Source organism: Canis aureus, chromosome 3 (assembly GCF_053574225.1).
Source record: "Canis aureus isolate CA01 chromosome 3, VMU_Caureus_v.1.0, whole genome shotgun sequence".
NCBI lineage: Eukaryota > Metazoa > Chordata > Mammalia > Carnivora > Canidae > Canis > Canis aureus.
In genome coordinates this window covers 57,421,513-57,438,331 of record NC_135613.1, presented here as the reverse complement: position 1 = coordinate 57,438,331, position 16,819 = coordinate 57,421,513, and the positions used below count along the sequence as shown (strand labels likewise).

The following is a 16,819-nucleotide window of genomic DNA, read 5'->3' as shown; positions in this document are numbered from 1 at the left end:
TACCTGGCCATCACTAGCTGATCTTTGTAGCTGCTTCTTTCTGCTTTTACTGATACCGCTTGCTGCTTTTACATATGAAGTGGCACTTATTTTTAGTGATGAACAAATCAAACGAATAAAAAAACCCAGCCTTGGGCTAAAATGAAGAGAATTTCCTGTTTCAGATTCTTGCCCAACAAATCCTCTCCCCGTGTTGATAGGTTGTGGGCTGAAAAAGTCACAAATACTCTGCTCTTAGAACCCACAGAGAAAATCCATTTATTTTTTTTTTAAGATTTTATTTATTTATTCATTCATGAGAGACACAGAGAGAGAGGCAGAGACACAGGTAGAGGGAGAAGCAGGCTTGATGCAGGGAGCCTGATATGGGACTCAGTCCTGGGACCCAGGGATCATACCCTGAGCCGAAGGCAGACGCTCAACAGCTGGGCCACCCAGGCATCCCGAGAAAATCAATTTAACTTCGATCATCTCTTCCCTTTAAAAATCAGTTTTACATACGATTACATAGAAAGGGTCAAATGAGGGGGCAGCTGGCTGGCTCAGGCAGTGGAGCAAGTCACTCTTGATCTTGTGGTTATGAGTTCAAGCCCGTGTTGGGTATGGAGATTATTTAAAAATAAAACCCGGGATCCCTGGGTGGCGCAGTGGTTTAGCGCCTGCCTTTGGCCCAGGGCGCGATCCTGGAGACCCGGGATCGAGTTCCATGTTGGGCTCCCGGTGCATGGAGCCTGCTTCTCCCTCTGCCTATGTCTCTGCCTCTCTCTCTCTCTCTCTGTGTGTGACTATCATAAAAAAAAAAAAACCTTAGGGGTGTGTGGGTGGCTCAGTCAGTTAAGTGTCTGACTCTTGATTTCAGTTCAGATCATGATCTGGGGGTCATGGGATCAAGGCCTGCGTTGGACTTGGCACCTAGCATGAAGCCTGCTTAAGATTCTCACTCCTTCTCCTATCTCTCTCTCTCAAAAAAAAAAAAAAAAAAAAACTTATAAAAAGAAAGGATCAAATGATCAGAAAAATAATTTTTTTAAAGATTTTATTTATTTATTCATGAGAGACACACAGAGACACAGGCAGAGGGAGAAGCAGGCTCCCTCTGGGGAGCTCGAGGTGGGACTCGATCCCAGGGTCCCAGGGTCACACCTTAAGCCGAAGGCAGACGCTCAACCACTGAGCCACCCAGGCACCCGTGATCAGAAAAACAAACATCTTCTGTAAAAATTGGTGACATTTAATCAAAATGTGACCTGTCATATAATGTAATTACTATGAGGACGGCTTTCCAGGGCGTGACAGCGTTGTCAGCCCTGACAGGCGTGACTGTATCTGCCTTTGCATTGCTTTGGCTCAAAAGACTAGAAATCAGGGACAGTAAACTGCACACCTGCATGTTGCCATCATCAACGCGGGATGGGGTGTCGGCGGGGGAGGCATTCATGACGAATAGTTCTCTTCTGACGAAGAATATCCAAGGAAAGGTGTTTTTCATGAACTCATCATGGGACTAAGGGGACTTTGGGAAGGAAAATGCGGAGGGGCAGGAGGGTCACGGCAGTTTCACAGAGCATGACCCGTGTTAAAAAGTGTGTCTCCGTGATTATGAGGAAGAGAGGTCAAGGATGCTAACGTGGAAGGAAAGTGGGAATTGTGTTTTGTATTTTATGAATGTCATACTTTAGGAAAATGGACCTGACCATGGAAACATGACCCAGCACATCTGAAAGCAAAGTCTCCTTGGGATTATTTGAAAGGGCCTCTTGAGTGTTAGAACTCCAGGGTCTGGGCTCTGGGTGTGCTCATCAGTGGCACATTGAAACAGAGGGCTTATTTTTATTATTATTATTTTTTAAAGTTTTAGAAATTGAGTAATAGGGCAGCCCTGGTGGCGCAGCGGTTTAGCGCCGCCTGCAGCGCAGGGTGTGATCCTGGAGACCCTGGATCGAGTCCCACATCAGGCTCTCTGTTTGATGCCTGCTTCTCTGCCTCTCTCTCTCTCTGTCTCTATGAATAAATACAAAAAATCTAAAAAAAAAAAAAAAAAAGAATTGAGTAATAATTTATACACAGAGAATTACTCCCAACTTAGGTGTGCTGCCCCATGAGTTCTGACAAACATATCCCCGGTGGAATCACCAAGATGATGGAGATTGAGAACCTTTTCGGGGAGCCTGGGAGCTCCATTGGTGAAACATCAGACTTTGGCTCAGGGCATGACCCCGGGGTTCCTGGGATCGAGTCCCACATCAGGCTCCCTGCAGGGAGCCTGCTTCTCCCTCTGCCTGCGTCTCTGCCTCTCTCTGTGTCTCTCATGAATAAATAAATAAAATCTTAAAAAAAAAAAAAGTTGAGTTCCACTTACTTGCACTATGAAGGGTACATATACTGTGTGTTAATAGGATGAGGCTCACCAGGCGAGGCGAGCTGCCTCTAACCTGTCTCCTTTGAGGATGGCTCCCTCTCAGGGCTGTTGAGGAACTGGAGTTCCCAGTCCTGGTGTCTCTCTGGCTCTGAATCCTCTTCTCCTGGGTTTCCAGAATCATCGGTGGAATCTGTGCGGTAGCACAGAGGCCTTCTCTCTCCGGACCCAGCCCCTAGCGTCCCTGGGATGCGCTGTGTGCTGGGGTGATGCTGGGACCTGCCTCCCTGCGTCTCCTCTGTTCTCGAAGGAGAAGGAGGTTCCAGAGCTCCTTTAAGCAGGTGGCCAGACTGGACTTCCATCTGTCTGTCCTGCATGGGGAAGTCCCAAGGACTTCAGTTTCCTTTTGCAGGCAGGTGAGTGAAGAGGTCCCCTCCTGCGGAGGGTGCCTGCATCCTCCCAGGCCCAGGGGCACCCCTGGCTGTGTCTACAGCCCTAGATCCCCCCTTCCCTTCCCTCTCACCTCTCCCTCTCCTATCTCGGTCCCTCTCATTTCTACTCCTCCCCATTGAGCATTTTTGTTATGAGTCTTTTCATATCTTTCCTGGGGAACCGGCGGCCCTCCTGCTCTGGTCCGTGTTCGCCTCCAACACCAGGACCGCCAGTCCACCCCGTGGTCTCCTCCTGCTCCCCGGCGGTGCTGTGACATGTGGGGAGGCGCCCACCCCCTCCTCAGCCTTGGGTGGCTTTCAGCCAGCTCCTTGGTCAGAGGAGATAAGTGGCTGGCTGCAGGCACTTTTACCCCATTTGTCACTTGCTTGCCTTTGGGTTTATGTGTTGTTGTTTTTTTTTTTTTTTAAAGATTTTATGTATTTGGGTGGGGGGGAGCACACAGAGGGTGAGGAAGAAGCAGGCTCCCTGCTGAGCCGGGAGCCCAATGCAGGGCTCCATCCCAGGACCCTGAGATCACGACCTGAGCCAAAACCAAGAGTGGGAAGCTTAACCAACTGAGCCATGCAGGCGTCCCTGGATTTATGTTTTGGATCCTACAGAAATGTCTTGCATTTTTTGTCTTTTTATGGTCCTGGCCTGGAGCTGCAGGGGAGGGAGGCAAGGCCTTCTCCCCCCGAGATAAGGAAGGCCCTGGTGCTGGCTTTACTCCAGGACTTCCTTGCTTTCATTTCACATTCAGAGTATCCGGCTCACTGAGCGGCAGTTGGGAGCTGAGGGGCTGGTGGTTGGTTATTTCAATGATGAGTTTTCTGGGTGCCCTACCGGGATCCATCTGCTTAAGTCATATTTTCTACATTGACGTGCTAGGTTATCTTTTTTTTTTTTTTTAAGATTTTATTTATTTATTCATGAGACACACAGAGAGAGAGAGAGAGAGAGAGAGGAAGAGACACCGGCAGAGGGAGAAGCAGGCTCCCGCTGGAGTCTGATGTGGGACTCCATCCCGGGTCTCCAGGATCACCACCTGAGCCAAAGGCAGATGCTCAACCGCTAAGCCACCCAGGGGTTCCAACGTGCTAGGTTATTTTTTTTTTCGTGCTAGGTTATTTTTGCTGTATGAAGGCTTCTCTCCTATGGGGATGAAGACAGCCCGAGCTTCCTTGTCAGCACATCACAGTGATGGGACAGCAGCTGTCACCTGTTAGTTTGGCAAAAATTTTCAAGCTTGATGCTCTTCTGTCCTTGGGAGGGCGTGAGCAAGACACGCACTCTCGGACTCTGCTGGTGTGATTGGTGTACGCGGTACATGCTTTTTTTTGGAGAAAGGTTTGGCAAAAGGCATCAATGGTTTTGTTTTGGTTTTTGTGTGTATGTTTTTTAAGATTTTATTTATTCATGAGAGACACAGAGAGAGGCAGAGACACAGGCAGGAGGAGAAGCAGGCTCCCTCTGGGGAGCCGGATGTGGGACTGATCCTGGGACCCCGTGGTCGCTCCCTGAGCTGAAGGCAGATCTCAACCACTGAGCCACCCAGGTGCCTTCCCCCCTTTTTTAAAAAAGATTTTATTTGGTTGGCATGTTAAATATCTACCCGTCAGGACTGGATCTGTGCACCGGGAGCAGCTCTGGAGAACAAGAGGCCCGGGGGGTGTGGCCAGGCCCCACGACAGACCAGGCCAGATGTTGCAGAAAGTAAACACGGATGCTTCTGTATGCATTAATACTTATGCACATACACACATGTGCTGGACTTTGGTCTAGAAAGATGTACCTTGAACAGAAGATATTGATCTCTGAGGGGAGGGATTGGGAAGAAAGAGAAATGATGTTATTTTATTTATATATTTTTTGGGGAGTTAGACCCCAATGTTACATTAGTTTCAAGAGTACCATCTAGTGATTTAACAAGAAAGGCTTGAGTTTCATTATATCTCTCTGGACTTTTCACTGTTTCTAGGAATAGCATGTGTTACTTTTGTGTTTTTTTTGTTGTTTGTTTTTTTGAACAGATACATTATTCTTTCGTGACCAAATGTTCAAACACAGGGACAAGTAGGCCATGATGACTGGAAGGGAAACAGAACAACTGCATTTTCAGGATAAGGGTGGTGGTGGGATTCATGTAGGGCAGAGTGGGGGCACGCCAAGGGGCTTCCAGGGACAGGAAGAGGCTGTTTCTTGGCCTGGGCAGCGGGCACCTGAGTGTTTATTTATTTTATTATTGCTTTTTTAGCTGTACGGACGTTCCTATACCTACTCATATGTAAGATACACTTCATGATTTTAACAATAGGCACGTGTGGGACGCCTGGGTGGCCCAGAGGTTGAGCATCTGCCTTTGGCTTAGGGCGTGACCCTGGGGTCCTGGGATCGAGTCCCACATCGGGCTCCCCCACAGGGAGCCTGCTTCTCCCTCTGCCTGTGTCTCTGCCTCTCTCTGTGCGTCTCTCATGAATAAATAAATAAAAATCTTTAAAAAAAGAAAACAGGGATCCCTGGGTGGCGCAGCGGTTTGGCGCCTGCCTTTGGCCCAGGGCGCGATCCTGGAGACCCGGGATCGAATCCCACATCGGGCTCCCTGCATGGAGCCCGCTTCTCTCTCTGCCTGTGTCTCTGCCTCTCTCTCTCTCTCTCTGTGACTATCATGAATAAATAAATAAAAAATTAAAAAAAAAAAAAAAAAAAAAAAAAAAAAAAAAGAAAAAAAAAAAAAGAAAACAATAGGCACGTGTTAGGTGAGGCAGTGGGTCCCCTATGGTTTTAGGTCGGCTTCATCTGAACTTGATGACGTGAATTTGCTCTTCTATTTCAGACCTTCCCTCTCCACTCTTTATGCCTCTTTCTGTTTCTGGATTCCACGGTTTCCTTGCCTCTTCATGACAAGGCCACCCACCTAACAGTTGCCGCCCCTCCCCGGTCCTGCAGGGCAGGAAAACGCCATAGTCTGTGGGCAGAGGGCTCATACCCAGGCAATTATGGAATTAGGAATTAATGCATTGCCTAAGCTCATTCTTATCAAAGTCATGCCCAAGCTGCCTGCTAAGTTCTGGCAGCCAGGCCACTGCTGCCTGGAATAGTCTGGCCAGTGGTGATCAGGGGACAGTGGGTGTCAGGCAAGCGGGGCTACCTGGGGGGGGTTCTCGGTTGGTGGTGGGGCAACAGGTAGAGTGGGTGTTGTGCATTTGTCATCTCTACTTCAGAAGGACAGCATGCATTGATTTTTTATGGTCAGAAGGATTTTTCTGGGTATTGTGTTCGGGGCATTTTTGTTTTCTTTATAACAGTTTACTTTTTTTTTCATGCTACTATTTTTTAAGTATTTTTAAGTCAAAGGGGGATTTATTGAAAAGATGCAGAGGTGCCTCAGTTGAAGGACGTGCTGGGCGCCAGCCTGCAGGAGGCAGTGAGCACAGCCAGCGGGGGCAGGGATGGCCCAGGCCTGCTGTGGTCTCCGCATGTCCTTATGTGGCCCGGGTGGCATCCGGGCTTCTCTGCGTGACCAACAGGCTGCCCCCGGCCCTGTCCTGTGGCAGCTGGGTTCCTATGGGACATTCTCAGGGAGGGCATCCTCCCCTGCGCCCATCGACCCTGGCCCGAGGCCGGGCGTCTCTAAGTACCTGGTGGTCCTCTGGGGTCCCAGGCTGGAGAAGAGAAGGGACGGGCACTGAGAAGACGACCCTTCATCTGCGCTTACTCGGCTCTGTCCTTACCGGGCGCCTCTCGTGCAGGGGCCTGGGCTTCATGCCTTGAACATGTGACACCAGCAAGACCAGAGACTAGAGAACATGGGCTCTCAGAATCACCCGCCAGGGCCACGCTCCCCGTGGGCAGAAGGAAGGGGAGCTTTCTGCGGCGGGCAGAAGGTGCCTTCCTCACACTCCACAGAGGGCTTGGGGTGTCGCCCACTGGGAGGGGACTCATGGCTAAGAAGCCAGACCTGGAGCCCGGGGGCTGCCACTGCTGGAATTGCCGGTTGCCTGGTAGGCTGGGATTTGGGGGTCCAGCCTGGAAGTCAAGGTGTCTGCTGGGACAAAACGGTCGGGTTTATAGGGTGTTATTGTAGAAACACAAAGCCCAGGCCTGAGTCTGGTGCCTGGCCCCACACATGGGGCAGGAAGCTGTGTCCTGGCACCTGCTCTGTCACCAGCATCAGGCACCTGTCCTGTTCTGGGAACCAGCAGAGAGACTGCCCAGGGCTGGGGCGGGAGAGGGAGGGGCCCCTCCTGCTAGAGGCCTGTGTGTGAGCCTCAAGGGCCTGAGCACAACCACCTCCCCCCCCCCACCCCCACCCCCCCCCCCCCCCCCCCGCCCAGTCACGCCGGGAGCGGCTGGGGTCTCCCAAGCAAAGTGCTCTCCCGGAGAATGCCGGCCATTCGGAGCCAGCGACCGCAGCTGCGCCGCGAGGGCTTGGGCGTTGAGGGGGTATTGGCACCGGCTCCCTCCACCCGCACTCGGCTCTCCATGTGGGCGGGTGTCCCCAGGCGGCTTGGTCCGACACTGCTTCTACCTCTACGGTTTGGGGTTTGGGGCGTGCCTGTGTGTAACATTCCTGCACCATGTGGCGGTGAGGGTCTGTCCCCCCCCCAACACTGTGTGCAGAACGGGTGGAAATCCCAGCTGGGCCCTGGCCCTGGGGCAGAGCCAGTTCCAGGGGCCCCTACCCCAACCACTGTCATCAAGGCTCAGTCCTGCGGGGAAAGGTACCATTTCTCAGCTGTAGCCGAGGAATGGGAAGTGGGCTGGGTGGGTAGGGGGTGGAAGGCTCTGGACGTGTGGTGGCACCCACCACCCATGGGCAGTCATGGGCCAGTCCCCTGCCCCTTCTGCGCCCACACCCACCCTCTGCCTCGGGGCATCAGATAGGGGTGGGGTGAGGGGGTACATAGGAGAGAACAGGCAGGCTGGTTGGGGCCAGAGAATCGGAGAGCAGAGCAGTGGGATGGAAGGAGGGAGCGGTGGGTCCCTGGGTCCCTCTGGGCCTCTGACACAGTCACTCTGTCCCCGTCCATGTGGATGCCCACAGGACACCTGGGTTGTGGAGCTGATTCTGGTCACATAGGGAAGCTGGTGACAGGGTGCCCTCCCTCCCTCCCCTCGGACCTCAATGCTGTTGCTGTTTGTAGGCCACTCCCTCCTCCTTGCGGCTAGGGTAGTGGCGGCTGGGCCAGTGCAGGGGACCTCGTTCCAAATAAAGCTCTGCATTTGTCAGAATCCCTGGCCCAGGCCCTGAGCAGGGGCCATGGGGTGTAGGCAGCTGCATGAAGCAGGTGAGCTTGGCCCAACAGATCCCAATAGATCCCCTCTGCAGGGCTGCAGCTGAGAACCTGGAACAACAGCCTGTTGGCGGTGGAAGGAGCGGCCTCCAGGACATGTGGGAAATGGACCAGCTACATGGACCCTCTGGTCTTTGGTGTCCTTGAGTGTGACATGGGGGCGAGGAGGAGGGACCTTCTGGGCAGAGTAAGGACCCCCCAAAATGACGGACCCCAAAGTGTTTTGTGAAGTGTACAAGGAACACAGGGGCACAGGATCAGTAAAGCAGACTGTAGAATCTCTGGCTTTCCTCAGTCTCTCTGTGTGAGTGTGCACCTGAGTCCTCTCTCGTCCCTTTGGGACAATGCTAATCGCTTCCCCAGGGTGGACTGAGCCCCAACCCAGTGAGCACACACGGGGAGCTTCTTCCAAGAAAACCCAGATTCCTGGCACCCCATCTCTGGCATCCTCCTAACCCAGGGTTCTTTTTTTTTTTTTTTTTAATTTTATTTATTTATTTATGATAGTCACAGAGAGAGAGAGAGAGAGAGAGGCAGACATAGGCAGAGGGAGAAGCAGGCTCCATGCACCGGGAGCCCGACGTGGGATTTGATCCCGGGTCTCCAGGATCGCGCCCTGGGCCAAAGGCAGGCGCCAAACCGCTGCGCCACCCAGGGATCCCTAACCCAGGGTTCTTTAGGGGTGGAACCTAGGAACACAAATCTTCAGTAGGCACCTCAGATGGTCAAGGCGGGTGGCCCAAGAAGACTTTATTTTTAAAGATTTTATTTTTTCATGAGAGAGACAGAGACACAGGCAGAGGGAGAAGCAGGCTCCCCGCGGGGAGCCCGATGCGGGACTTGATGCCAGGACCCCGGGGTCACTCTTTGAGCCCAAGGCAGGCGTTCAGCCGCTGAGCCACCCAGGCATCCCTCAAGGAGACTAGTGTTAAAACTTGAACCACCAGTTCGAGGGCGCTCAGCTCGAAGGCAGCATCACCACGTTTGGCCACAAGGTGGCAGCAGAGAGGCCAGGAGAACCGGGCGTGGGCGGCAGGTGCGGGAGGTGAGCTCACCTGGGCTCGGCCTGTGGAAGGGGGCGGCCCCCACGCCGCACGGCCTCCTTTGCTAGGTGCCAGTTGTGCCCTGCAGCCGCCTCTCTCAGCCGCAGGCCTTCGTGGAGGAGACTGCCGAAGTCTGTGGGCAGCAGCCGCAGGCCGTGACCTTAGCTGGGCTGGGAGTGGTGATGAGTTCCACGTGAGTGACAGAAGACAAGGGACGTCACTTGCGTGGGGCAGCTCACGCAAAGGAAAACAGCGCAGGTTGGCAGCAGGGGTACCCCACCCGCCCGACAAGCTGGTAGGTCCAGGTGCTCATAAAGGACCCGCACCTGCAGGGTTGGCTCCAGTCCCCAGAGGGTCAGGCCGGGCCGGGGCGACGGCCAGCAGGAGGCAGAGGATGCTGGGACGGGGCAGCTGCCTCCGGGAGCAGCCAGGACGTCTCTGGCTGACACTGCAGGGGGAAGAGGATTAGATGACAGTCCCCTAACCCGGCCCGGAACTAACACCGCCCCCCCGCCCCAGCCTGTCCCCCTAAAGCTGCCAGAGCTCAGAATAACCCCGAGGACCAGACAGCGGGATGGCAGGGGCTCTGCTTGGTGCCCTGCTCCTCCTGCAGCTCCTGGGTACGCGCGTGCTCGGCCTCCTGCGGGAGGGACACTGACACGCAAGGGATGGGGCAGAGCCAGCAGGACGCAGGGTCTGGCTAGGGGCAGACACACGGAGCAGCGGGAGTCGCCCCCAGCCCCTCCTGGGCAGCGAGCCCACCGCCTCACCCATCAGCAGGTGGAGCTGAGGCCAAGAACGAGGAGCTGCATCTGTACCACCATCTCTTCGACAACTATGACCCAGGAAGCCGGCCCGTGAAGGAGCCTGAAGACACGGTCACCATCACCCTCAAGGTCACCCTGACCAACCTTATCTCCCTGGTAAGATGCCCCCACCCGCACCCACCGTCCTGGGGGCTAGTTCCGACCTCCACCACCCTGACTCCGGCTCGTCTCCAGAACGAGAAGGAGGAGACCCTGACCACCAGCGTCTGGATTGGAATCGTGAGTGAGAGCCGGGGAGCCGAGTGGGGGTCCTGCCCAGGTCTCCCCAACTCCTGCGGGCGCCAGGTGGAGACGCAGGGCACTGCCGGCCATCCCCACCCCTAGGACTGGCAGGATTACCGACTCAACTACAGCAAGGACGACTTCGGGGGCGTGGAGACCTTGCGGGTCCCTTCGGAGCTCGTATGGCTCCCGGAGATTGTGCTGGAGAACAAGTGAGGCCGCGGCCCTGCACCTGGCGGGCGGGGCTTGCCCTGGGCGCGCGGGGCCGGGGTTGGGCCCGGGGAAGACGCCGGCTCTCTCGCGGCGCCCACAGCATTGACGGCCAGTTCGGCGTGGCCTACGACGCCAACGTGCTGATCTACGAGGGCGGCTACGTGAGCTGGCTGCCCCCCGCCATCTACCGCAGCACCTGCGCCGTGGAGGTCACCTACTTCCCCTTCGACTGGCAGAACTGCTCGCTGGTCTTCCGGTGGGACAAGCTGCTCAGGGGCGGGGGGCAGGGAAGGGGGTGGGGGGCGGTGGGCAGGAGGGCAGGGGGCAGGGGGCGGGGCGGGGCCGCCCGGGAATGGGATGTGGGGGTCCCGCCTCCGAGCTCCTGGGGGGGGGGGCGCCGGGCCCTGGCTCCGCAGCTCGCAGACGTACAATGCCGAGGAGGTGGACTTCGTCTTCGCCGTGGACGACGACGGCGAGACCATCAGCAAAATCGACATCGACACCGAGGCCTACACGGGTGAGGCCCCCTCTGCTCCGAAAACCCGCCCCTGCACGGGCCCGGGGTGGGGGTGGGGTACTGGCCAGCTGGGGCGACCGCAGACCGTGGAGAGCAGGGTGGACGCGGCCGCCGCCCTGCTCGAAAGCACTCCCGACCGTCCCGGGCCCCGTCCCTCCCACCCCTTCCCGCCCCGCAGAGAACGGCGAGTGGGCCATCGACTTCTGCCCCGGGCTGATCCGTCGCCCCAACGGAGCCTCCGCTGGGGACCCGGGGGTCGTCGACGTCATCTACACGCTCATCATCCGCCGGAAGCCGCTCTTCTACGTCATCAACATCATCGTGCCCTGCGTGCTCATCTCGGGCCTGGTGCTGCTCGCCTACTTCCTGCCCGCGCAGGGTAAGGGGCCGCGGGACCCTGAGCCCGGCTCGCTGCTGGCGGGGCGGCTCTCACCGGGCGCTCCCTCCAGCCGGCGGCCAGAAGTGCACCGTTTCCATCAACGTCCTACTCGCCCAGACCGTCTTCCTGTTCCTGATCGCTCAGAAAATCCCCGAGACGTCGCTGAGCGTGCCGATGCTGGGCAGGTGACGGCAGAGGGTCCCGGGGCAACCCGGGGAGGACGCGGGGGCGGGGCCAGGCAAACATGGAGGCGGAGTCAGGAGCACGCGAGAGGAGCCGGGCAGGCGACACCGGGAGCAGCTCGGGGGGGTCCGCGCCCTCCTGGGCTTTATTTGAGCGTGGGGCGGGACTGGGGCGGCGGTGGGTGCTCGGGTCCCCCGTCCTCCGCGCTGCAGCTGGACGCCACCTCGAGGCCTCCTGAGTATCTCTGTTGGGGATGGGCCGGCTCAACCCCTTCCCGCGAGCCCCGCCACCACCCCAGCCCCCCATTCCCCTCCCCCGGCCTCGAACTCCCCGGTGCCCGTGCCCCCATCCCGAACTCACCGGTCCTCCCTCGGTCGCGAGGCCCAGCGGGCGCCGCCAGTGCTGCAGGAGGGAGGAGGACCCCCGCAGGCCCCGCCCGCACAGGCACAGCCACGCCCCCTGCAGCACCAGCCGGGCGCTGGCGCCCACCGCGGCCCCCGCCTGCCGCACCCGGTGCCCCGCGGCCTGGGCTAGCCGGCTCAGCGCTGCGCCCGGGTCCCCCGCGCCCGGGGCTGGGCCCGGACTGCCGGCGCCGCCGTCCAGTCGCCGCGCCTCCTGCTGCAGCCACAGGGCTGAGATCTGCCGTGGGGGGTGCAGGGGTTGGGGGGTGTGGGGGTGTGGGGCCTGTGCCCCCGTGCCCCCTCCTTCCGCAGCCCCCCAGCCCCACCTCACACAAGGTGGCGCCGAAGCTCACGACGCTGGCCGCGGCCTCTCTGAGCACCAGCCTCAGGGTGGGCGTCGGGGCGGGCGGCCCCTGCGGCTCCCGGTGGGAATCAAGCTCTTGGAACCTCTGCTCCAGATACTCGTGGGCTGAGGCCACGGCGAGCTCCAGGGAGGACAGCAGCGGGGGCTGCAGGGCCACCTGGACACGGAGCAGGGGGAGCGGGGACAGCGGGGCCGTCGGGGCCGGGGACAGTGCGCGGGGAGCGCGGGGCCGCGGGCGCAGCCTCACCTCCGTAGAGCTGTGGAAGTGGTACACCCACAGCAGGGTTTCCAGGGAGCTGGGGGTCCCCTTCATGGTTGCCGGCGGAAGAGGGAGCACCGAGCCGCGGGCGTCTGGCCCCTCTGGGGAGGAGCAGACTCGCCAGCGAGGCCGGTCGTTTGTGAGGTCACACGCCGCGGGCTCTGCAGGTACCTCATCTTCGTCATGGTGGTTGCCACGATCATCGTCATGAACTGTGTCATCGTGCTCAACGTGTCTCTGCGGACGCCCACCACGCACGCCATGTCCCCGCGGCTGCGCCACGTGAGAGCGGCGAGGGGGACGGCTCCGGGGGCGGGGCGATGGCCCGGATGGGGCGGGGCCTCGAGCTCGCTTCGCCCCGCCCCCAGGTCCTGCTGGAGCAGCTGCCCAGCCTCCTGGGCTCCAGCGCACCCCCCGAGGCTCCCCGGGCCGCCCCGCCGCCCAGGCGCGCGTCCTCGGTGGGCCTGCTGCTCCGTGCGGAGGAGCTGATCCTGAAAAAGCCGCGGAGCGAGCTCGTGTTCGAGGGGCAGAGGCACCGGCACGGGGCCTGGACTGGTGAGCCGAGGGGCGCGGGCGGGCCGGCGGGGGCGCGGGCGGCAGGGGCGTCCCGCAGTGACACTCCCCTCCCTCTCTCCCTCCCTCCCCGGCGCCCCAGCAGCTGCCCTCTGCCAGAGCCTGGGCGCCGCCGCCCCCGAGATCCGCTGCTGCGTGGAGGCTGTGAACTTCGTGGCCGAGAGCACGCGGAGCCAGGAGGCCTCCGGCGAGGTGGGGCAGCCGGGGGGAGGGGGGGCGCCTGGAGGCTGCCAGTCTCTGGCTCCGCGGGACACGCAGCTTTGTGTCCGCCCCTCCCCTCCCCAGGAGGTGTCCGACTGGGTGCGCATGGGGAAGGCCCTGGATCACCTCTGCTTCTGGGCCGCCTTGGTGCTGTTCGGCGTGGGGTCCAGCGTCATTTTCCTTGGGGGCTACTTCAACCAAGTGCCTGAGCTGCCCTACCCACCGTGCATGTAGCCGGCTTCCCCACCCGGTTCCCGGGGCGGGGTGGGGTGGGGGGCTGCTGTACGGTGATCCTTTACCGACCTCACTTTTATCGACCGCCCGACCGCCCCTAATAAATCGGAGCTTTGCCAACCTCACAAGAGGAGTTGCGTGTGCGTGCGGCATGTAGGTCTGGCCACTGCGGGGTCCGGAGCCGAGGGTTCTCGGGTGCCGGCCCTCCGGAAACCACTCGGTATCCCTCCTCAAGCCCTGCTGACCCCTCTAGCCCCAGGAGCTGTTATCGTCATCAGCGGATCGCCAAACTTAAAGGTCCCCTCCAGCCCACAGGGTAAGGCTGAAGGTACCCCTCCCCCTCCAGTCTTTCTTCCGGGTTTCTGGACCCAGCACCACCCCCTCCCTCCCAGTTCTGCTGGCTTACCCTGGCTGGTATCCAAGACTGGGAGAGAAAATGGAAAAAAACAGGGCGAGCTGGTGGGAGCTGGTTGAATTGTCTTTATTAACAAACGGAAGATCCAAGGCCACTACATTGGGAGGGGGCGGGGCTACTTGCTGCTCACACTATATACAGAGGCAAGCAAGGGGGTGGGGGTGGGGGGACAGAGCTCCCTGTTCCCTCCCTCCACCAGGGAAGGTCCGAGGCTAGAAAGAACTGGGGCTGGAAAGGGGGAAATGTTTTGGCTGGCGGGGTCCCCCCTCCATTCCCTGGGGTTTGGGGAGAGGGGAATCATTAAAGTGCTTTCAGAAAATGAGGAAATGGTCCCTGCCCCTGGAGTGGCAGGCGACACCCCCCCCCTGACACCTAGGGCCCAGTGACCCCCCCCAGGGTCTGGTACATTCAAGGGGGGAGCCGGCTCCCCTGACGTGCAAATGAAGGGGCCCAGGGCCCTGCCCGGTCAGCAGCAGTGGGGTACGGGGTGCATGCCCCGAGCACTCTCCTCAAGTGGAGAAAAGGGAGTGGGGCTCAGTCCACTTGGTTCCTGTAAGGGGAAGCTGTGCCTCTCCCCAGAACCGGGACAGGCACAGTTTTGGGGGGAGAAGTATTGGGGGGAGGGAAATAGGATGGTCACGTGATCACAAAAGCATCAGGGGTCAGAGGTCACGTTCCCAGCAGGCTCCAGTGAATCAAACCAGTCGAAAGCAAAAGCCCAGGGAGGGGAAAGGAGGGCGGCCTGGGGAGTCTGGCTGTGGGGCGAGCTGGCCCTGTCACCAGTTCATGATGCAGTTTCGGTTCAGCGTCATGAAGTAAACTTGGCTGCTGCCCCCAGAGCGGACGGAGGCGAAAAACACCTGGGCGGGGAGGAGAAGGGATTGGGGAAAGAGTCTCAGTTAACTGGAGAGAGAGAAGCTCCAGGATTTAGTCTCTTAGGGCACCCCCCACCCTGGAGGCAGAGGTAAAGGGAGAGTGCGGCATGTAGGTCTGGCCACCGCGGGGAGAGGACAGCTGGCAGACACTACATGAAGGAGTCAGAAACTGCAGGTGACAAAAGGCAGGCAGGGACCCCAGGACCCCTTCCCAGGAAGACCCCACGGCCATCCCCTCTGCCAGGGGGCTGAGGGGCATAGGGGAAGGGGACCCCACCTTGTCATTCCGCTCGCACAGGAACTTGAGCCTCTGGGCTCGTTTGTGCATGAAGACACCGTCCAGGTGGCCTGTCTCCACGGAGCGGATCTCAATGGCTTTCTCACCCCAGCCCATGATCTGGTTGGAGCAGATGTAGGCTGAGGGGAAGGGGAGGAGGGGCTGTGAGTGGGGGCCAGGCAGGTAGCTGGGGGCAGGGGGCGCTCCAGGTGGGCCCCTCACTCACCTACAGAGGTGGGCATCTCTCCCCACTGCAGCACCACGTCCTTAATGATCCGCCCATATGTGTTGACGTAGACGCCTTCGTCCTCGTAGCACAGCAGCATCTCCATGCCGTCAGTGTTGGGGAGGAAGATGATGGCATGGGGCGTGATCTGGCTCTGGATCTGGGGATGAGAGGATGGACTGCAGGCAGTGCACCCTGAGCCGGGGCTTGTGGCTGCGCTCTACCCAAAGCCCTGCCGAGCTTACATGCACAGGGATGTAGATGTCATAGCTGTTCCCCGAGTCCACGTCCACAGCATGGAAGCCGGCACTGGAGCCATAGATGACCTTGAGCCGCTGACCCTCCTCCACAGTCAGGTCAACCAGCAGAGGGCGGTGAGGGAGATCTGCGAAGGACTGAGGAGGGGAGGGGACTCAGGGGGGATGGCCAGGGTGGGGGGGGGTGCAGAGGGGAGAAGGGGCTCAGGGGGCATGTCTAGGGCAGTGGTGGGTACGGGGGCAGAGGGGGGCCCCTGAGGCTACCTTGAAGGCCATGAACTTGTGGTAGGGTTTGGGGGCCCAGGCGTACACCTCCACAGAGCTCTTCAGCGCGATGACCAGGAACTTAATGCGCTCGTACTTCACTGGGGGGCAGGCAAGCAAGGGGAGGGGTGTCATCCAGGAAGCCCAGACCCCGATCCCTCTTCTCGGAAACATGCCCCTGGCACCCCACGGTGCCCTCCTCACCCACGCGGTAGTGCCCGCAGCCCTCCATGTCGCCCACGGTGGTCCAGCCCTGCTTCTTCTCCACGTCCGGGTCATTGTGCAGAATCTTGTTCCGGAGCCAGGACAGGTAGTACACCCGCAGTTTATTCCTTTTCCCTAAGGAGGACATGTGGCCCCTCACCAGAGGTCAGCGGGGCAGAGTGGGGCAGGGTGGGGTGCACCCCACAGGGGTTGGGGACGCGAGGCCACCCTCTTGGCCCTCCTCCCAGGCTACAGGCAGCGGACGGAGCATCTGGGGTCCCCAGCCTGCGCCCCGCGCACCTGAGATGGTGATGAGCAAGTTGAGCCCTTCTAGGACATCCATTTGCTGGAAGCGCCGCCGCCCGATGAGCCCATACACCTTGCCCTGCCCGCTCCGGTCCAGTAGCATCAGGCCATTCTCTGTGCCCACCAGCAGGTTGACACCTGCAGCGGGAGCCCCTGGGCGGGTCACTGGTGGCCAGCCCTTGCCCGACTGGGGGCCCAGGGGTGCCAGCAGACCCTGCTCTCCCTCCCTGGCCCTGGCTCACCCCAAAGAGCTGCACAGAGGATCTCTGAATTAAACCGCTTCTTGTACTTGCGAATCTCGGGGGTCTCGCTGTGGGCGCGGGTGTTGGTAGGGTTCACGTTGACCACGGAGCCTTTACGCACGTCGTACTGGAGCTGATCTAGCCGGCCGCCCTCTCCCCCCACCAAGGCTGCCAGAAAGAGGAGAGGGAGAGGGGGAGGAGGGCTGCAGCCCCCCTCCCCTCACCCCTGCACTGGGCAGGGGGTGAGGGGGTGGG

The 16,819-nt window shown here is 59.2% G+C and overlaps 2 protein-coding genes across 31 annotated transcripts in view; one reads left to right on the top strand and one right to left on the bottom strand.

The window, feature by feature from the left end:
* The first annotated feature begins 2,381 nt into the window (after positions 1–2,381).
* On the top strand, positions 2,382–16,618 carry CHRNE (cholinergic receptor nicotinic epsilon subunit). Of its 20 annotated transcripts, none has more exons than XM_077893027.1 (15): positions 2,424–2,772; positions 3,912–4,009; positions 9,903–10,048; positions 10,127–10,171; positions 10,277–10,386; positions 10,488–10,643; positions 10,804–10,904; positions 11,083–11,283; positions 11,354–11,468; positions 12,658–12,772; positions 12,859–13,045; positions 13,146–13,255; positions 13,349–13,814; positions 15,323–16,122; positions 16,265–16,618. In XM_077893027.1, the coding sequence occupies exons 1-13, from the start codon at positions 2,732–2,734 to the stop codon at positions 13,496–13,498; spliced, it is 1,575 nt and encodes a 524-aa protein (XP_077749153.1). In that variant the 5' UTR covers positions 2,424–2,731; the 3' UTR covers positions 13,499–13,814; positions 15,323–16,122; positions 16,265–16,618. The 20 variants fall into 20 exon arrangements, with proteins under 20 accessions (XP_077749140.1, XP_077749134.1, XP_077749133.1 ...); XM_077893028.1 differs by having other exon boundaries at positions 2,428–2,772; positions 13,149–13,255; XM_077893022.1 differs by having other exon boundaries at positions 2,418–2,772; positions 9,903–10,171; positions 11,083–11,468; positions 15,323–15,665; positions 15,925–16,122.
* The window catches only part of MINK1 (misshapen like kinase 1), a 42,209-nt gene continuing 39,348 nt past the window's right edge, over positions 13,959–16,819 (bottom strand). For all 11 annotated transcript variants that reach the window (XM_077892997.1, XM_077892999.1, XM_077893003.1 and 8 more), the window contains 8 exons: positions 16,565–16,732; positions 16,317–16,460; positions 16,017–16,151; positions 15,813–15,913; positions 15,537–15,686; positions 15,292–15,451; positions 15,066–15,205; positions 13,959–14,773 (listed from right to left, as the gene is read on the bottom strand). In XM_077892997.1, coding sequence (XP_077749123.1) covers positions 14,690–14,773; positions 15,066–15,205; positions 15,292–15,451; positions 15,537–15,686; positions 15,813–15,913; positions 16,017–16,151; positions 16,317–16,460; positions 16,565–16,732 — 1,082 coding nt within the window. In that variant the 3' untranslated portion in view covers positions 13,959–14,689. The remainder of the gene's footprint in view (positions 14,774–15,065; positions 15,206–15,291; positions 15,452–15,536; positions 15,687–15,812; positions 15,914–16,016; positions 16,152–16,316; positions 16,461–16,564; positions 16,733–16,819) is intronic.

What these genes read in the sequence shown, in the direction of transcription:
- CHRNE (XM_077893007.1), top strand. Translation starts at nt 2,732, where the DNA reads ATGGGGAAGTCCCAAGGACTTCAGTTTCCTTTTGCAGGCAG. An exon ending in TGGGACAGCAGCTGTCACCT is followed by an intron (nt 4,010 to 9,902) that starts GTTAGTTTGGCA and finishes CTCACCCATCAG; the next exon opens with CAGGTGGAGCTGAGGCCAAG. An exon ending in CGACACCGAGGCCTACACGG is followed by an intron (nt 10,905 to 11,082) that starts GTGAGGCCCCCT and finishes CCCGCCCCGCAG; the next exon opens with AGAACGGCGAGTGGGCCATC.